Here is a 4,083-nt window from a genome sequence, read left to right as displayed (position 1 = left end):
AGCGCATCCGGACCAAGTGACAAACACCTCTAGTGAACCCAGCCTTACAGCCACACAATATAAATAGATTGGAAAAAGAAATGTGACCTAATGTCCAGTCACCAAACAAACATGTTTTCATCATGTAAAAAAACAACAAGGCCTTAGTTCATTTAACAATATAGTGCAGCCCTCTTCATTCATGAAACAGTCGGTGTGTTGTTCAGTTCCACAGCCAGGTGGCAAAAATATACTGATGCCTCCCAAACAAAACCCAGCAGATAGTCACATCAACCGGGGAGCAGATGGGCTCAACACAACACAGATGTCGGTTGTTGTGACGAAAAGGCAAGCGTGTCATTAATCGGATTTTATCATGATAGAGTGATTGTCTGTGTGTAGCTCTGCAGGTGCTTGGTCTGGTGACGTGCTCCCTCCATCCATCCATCCATCGTGCATTGTCTTCTGACAGGTGGCGTCACTCCTAGTCCCCTCAGACGAAAGTGGCGCTGACTGACCCAAGAAGATGCCAGAGAGTGGCAGCGGAGAAAGGAAGAGGGGCTTCATACAGAGCGGACAGACAGGGCTACCGCGTGGGCCCCTGCAGGACGTCATCGATCCATCACTAGAGAGAACGTGCAGCATACGCCAGCGGACCAGGCCAAGGCCCAAACCAAGATAGTCCTCACTGAAGAGAGATGCTCCTTATCCCCATTAGAGTAGGGAGATGCACAAGTTTGTATCCACAGTCATCTTCATCATCATCATCAGCAGCGATAAAAGCATTATTATGTTAGCTACTAGCCTTGTGGTTTGAGATAAAGCGTTTGGAAGTGTGGATGATTGGGGTCAGGAAGTTAGGCCTAGAAGGAAGTCTGTCTGTCTGTCTGTGTTGAGGTCCATTCTAAAACTGAGGGGGACAGGAGGTATTAAGGGCTCGTCAGTTCCCAGTAAGAGAGAAAGAGGGTAGTCTTGTCTTTTCTCCACACGGGTAGTTTGGAGATCATTGCAGAAGGGGTAGCCAGGACATGGGTAGAGGATACTGGTGGTGGACATGGTTTGTTCTGTGCATGGGTGGTAATAATTGGGGGTGAAGTGGACTCTGCTCGTCTTTGCGCCGTGTGAGAAGTTGCAGATGTAGAGGGGGAGGGAGGTTGAGTTTCTTTGACATGATTCCGGTCTTTGCTGCACGGGGTAATTCTGTAGTTCTGTGGTTCAGAGACATAAGGTAGGGTGGTATCGTTCAGCTAGAAAGCCCCAGTAGGCCACAGCAGAAGCCTTAGTTTCCTGCTCAGCTGTAGGGGCGGAGTGATGCTGCTGCAGGGGCTTCAGGTTTCCTTTAACAGGGGGATATCTAGAGAGACACAGAGAGAGGAGCGAGACACAGAGAGAGAGGAGCGAGACACAGAGAGAGAGAGAGGAGCCGAGACAGAGAGAGAGAGGAGCGAGACACAGAGGAGAGAGGAGGAGACACAGAGAGAGAGAGAGGGCGAGGACACAGAGAGAGAGAGAGGAGCGGACGAGAAAGAGAGACGAGAGAGAGAGGAGAGGAGCGAGACAGCGAGACGAGAGGAGCGAGACAGAGAGAGAGAGGAGCGAAGACAGAGAGAGAGAGGAGCGAGACAGAGAGAGGAGGAGCGAGACACAGAGAGAGAGGAGCGGACACAGAGAGAGAGAGGATGCGAGACACAGAGCAGAGAGAGGGAGCGAGACACAGAGGAGAGGAGCGAGACACAGAGAGAGAGGAGGAGACACAGAGAGAGAGGAGCGAGACACAGAGAGAGGGAGCGAGACACAGAGGAGAGGAGCGAGACACAGAGAGAGAGAGCGAGACAGAGAGAGAGGGGAGCGAGACAGAGAGAGAGAGGAAGCGAGACACAGAGAGAGAGGAGCGAGACACAGAGAGAGAGGAGCGAGACAGAGAGAGAGAGAGGAGCGAGAGAGAGGAGACACAGAGAGGCGACGAGAGAGAGGAGCGAGACACAGAGAGAGAGGAGCGAGACACAGAAGAGAGAGGAAGCGAGACACAGAGAGAGAGGAGCGAGACACAGAGAGAGGAGCGAGACACAGAGAAGAGGGCGAGACACAGAGAGAGGAGCGAGACCGAGAGAGAGGAGCGAGACAGAGAGAAGAGGGACAGAGGATGACGTGTTAGAGATCCTAGCATCAGGCTCAGTATGTATAAACGCAGGTAGAAGTGAAGATGGAATGAGAGTCAGGACTACAAAAGGTAAAAAATGTAAACACTAAGCATCAACAGTTTGAGGACATGCATGTGAACACACACACACCACACACAACACACACACACACAACACACACACCACACACACACACACAACAACCACACACACACACACACACACACAACACACAACACACACACACACACAACGCACACCCCCCACGATACGACTAACGCATCAGAGAAGTCGTCTACGGAGGTGACAGAAAGCAGGCTGTGCTGGTCACTGCTCTCTGAGTCTCTACGTCTGGCAAGGGCACTCCCTCCGTGTGCCGTAACCCACGATGACGAAGAGGAGGCGGAGGGGGCCTGGTGGACTAGTACTGTCTCTGCGTGACGGCAGGATGAAGGGAAGGAGGAAGAGGAGGAGGGGAGGCACAGCTCTGTATCTCTCTCTCTGTCTCTGTGATGGTGGGACTGGGACCTACTGCTGGGACTCAGTCCCTCTGCTCCGCCCTCGGCCCCCCGGGGGCCCTCAGACAGGACGATCTGAACCCGGGACTCTGGAGGTGGGGGGAGAGAGGCGCCGCCGCCACTGCCGTACACGGCCTCCTCATAGGAGGGGAGGGCCACCTGGACCCCTTCCACCACGATAGAGGGTGGCTGGCCTGAGACACCCTGCTCACGCCTGGAGGAAGAGAGAGGGGAGGGGAGAGAGAGGGGAGGGAGAGGGAGAGGGAGAGAGAGGAGGGAGGGGGAGGGGGAGAGAATGAAAAAGAAAGAAGGGAAGGAGAGCGCGAGAGAGAAGAGGGAGCGAGAAAGAGATTTAGGATATTGCATGCCACCCAATATTTATGGTGGTATGGTGCTGTGTGATGTTCCTGTCCTAACAGAGCCCTGTGTAGACTAGAGGTAGTTGTGGAACTCATCATAGATGCCACCATGCCTCACAACCCCCCAGCCCCCAGGCCTGACTGCTAACATCAGATCTAATGAGAACTGACTGTTAATCACAGAACCAGAGACAGTACGTCTGTGAGCGATATGCACACCTGTTAGTGAACTGTTGAACCATTTCTACTGCAGCTTTCACTTTCACAGCTTCTTCATCTGCTTGGCCTGTTAACTTGTAAAACCAGTTACATTTCGTCTTCACCAAACTGGATCTGACGGGCCCAAAATGGCAGCAAAATACACATGCAGAGGTAAAAGGTGTGTGTGTTCTTGTAAATACTCTGAAGATGTGTGTGTGTGTGTGTGTGTGTGTTCGTGTAAATGTATTGAAGGTGTGTGTACCTGCTGTGGTGGAAGGACTTGAGTTTGGGCTGCAGCAGAACAAACAGCACCACCAGCAGCAGCAGGAGGGCCACAGAGGAGGCTGTGGACGCTACGATGGACAGCGCTGGCATCGCCAACGGAGACCGCGGCTCCTTATCTGAGAAGGAGAGAGAGAAAGAGAGAAAGGTTTAGGATTGTTCCTTTGGCAATACCAATATGTACTTTCCAATAACACATTGAATTGGCAGGGAGAGAGAGACAGAATACCTTTGGATTCTTTTGTCAATTGAGTTTGAAATGTAATAGGTTTTTTAATAATTGCCTCACAGTCAATCCGTGTCTCAGGCAGAAAAGTGGTCTGGTAAAAAGGCCTATATTACAACAGGTAAGACAGGAGGAGAAGTTACTCTGGGTCTTACCTGGGCTGAGGCGGCAGGTGATCTGCATGGGTACGTCCCACTCCCCATTCTGACAGGTGAGGAACTTGTAGTCCCCCTTCAGAGCGTAGCCCTCGTCACAGAAGTACTCTATCACGGTCTTCTGGGTGAGGCGGTGGCAGGGGGACGGGTGGCACCTGTACCCTCCGTTCTCTGGTTCCGTGGGAGGGGGGCACACTGTGGGAGAGAGAGGAGGGAGGGGGG

General features: G+C 52.4%; 1 protein-coding gene across 1 annotated transcript in view; it reads right to left on the bottom strand.

Annotated features, from left to right (window-relative positions):
• Window positions 1–1,194: 1,194 nt before the first annotated feature.
• LOC112076745 (uncharacterized) overlaps window positions 1,195–4,083 on the bottom strand; it is a 32,152-nt gene continuing 29,263 nt past the window's right edge. Inside the window, exons 3-6 of the mRNA XM_070441437.1 lie at window positions 3,862–4,077; window positions 3,461–3,599; window positions 2,400–2,852; window positions 1,195–1,333 (exon numbers count right to left, since the gene is read on the bottom strand). Of these exons, the coding sequence (XP_070297538.1) occupies window positions 1,195–1,333; window positions 2,400–2,852; window positions 3,461–3,599; window positions 3,862–4,077 (947 nt within the window). The remainder of the gene's footprint in view (window positions 1,334–2,399; window positions 2,853–3,460; window positions 3,600–3,861; window positions 4,078–4,083) is intronic.

Source organism: Salvelinus sp. IW2-2015, unplaced genomic scaffold, assembly GCF_002910315.2.
Source record: "Salvelinus sp. IW2-2015 unplaced genomic scaffold, ASM291031v2 Un_scaffold3978, whole genome shotgun sequence".
In the NCBI taxonomy this organism is placed as follows: Eukaryota; Metazoa; Chordata; class Actinopteri; order Salmoniformes; family Salmonidae; genus Salvelinus; species Salvelinus sp. IW2-2015.
This window is presented reverse-complemented; position numbering and strand designations above follow the sequence as displayed.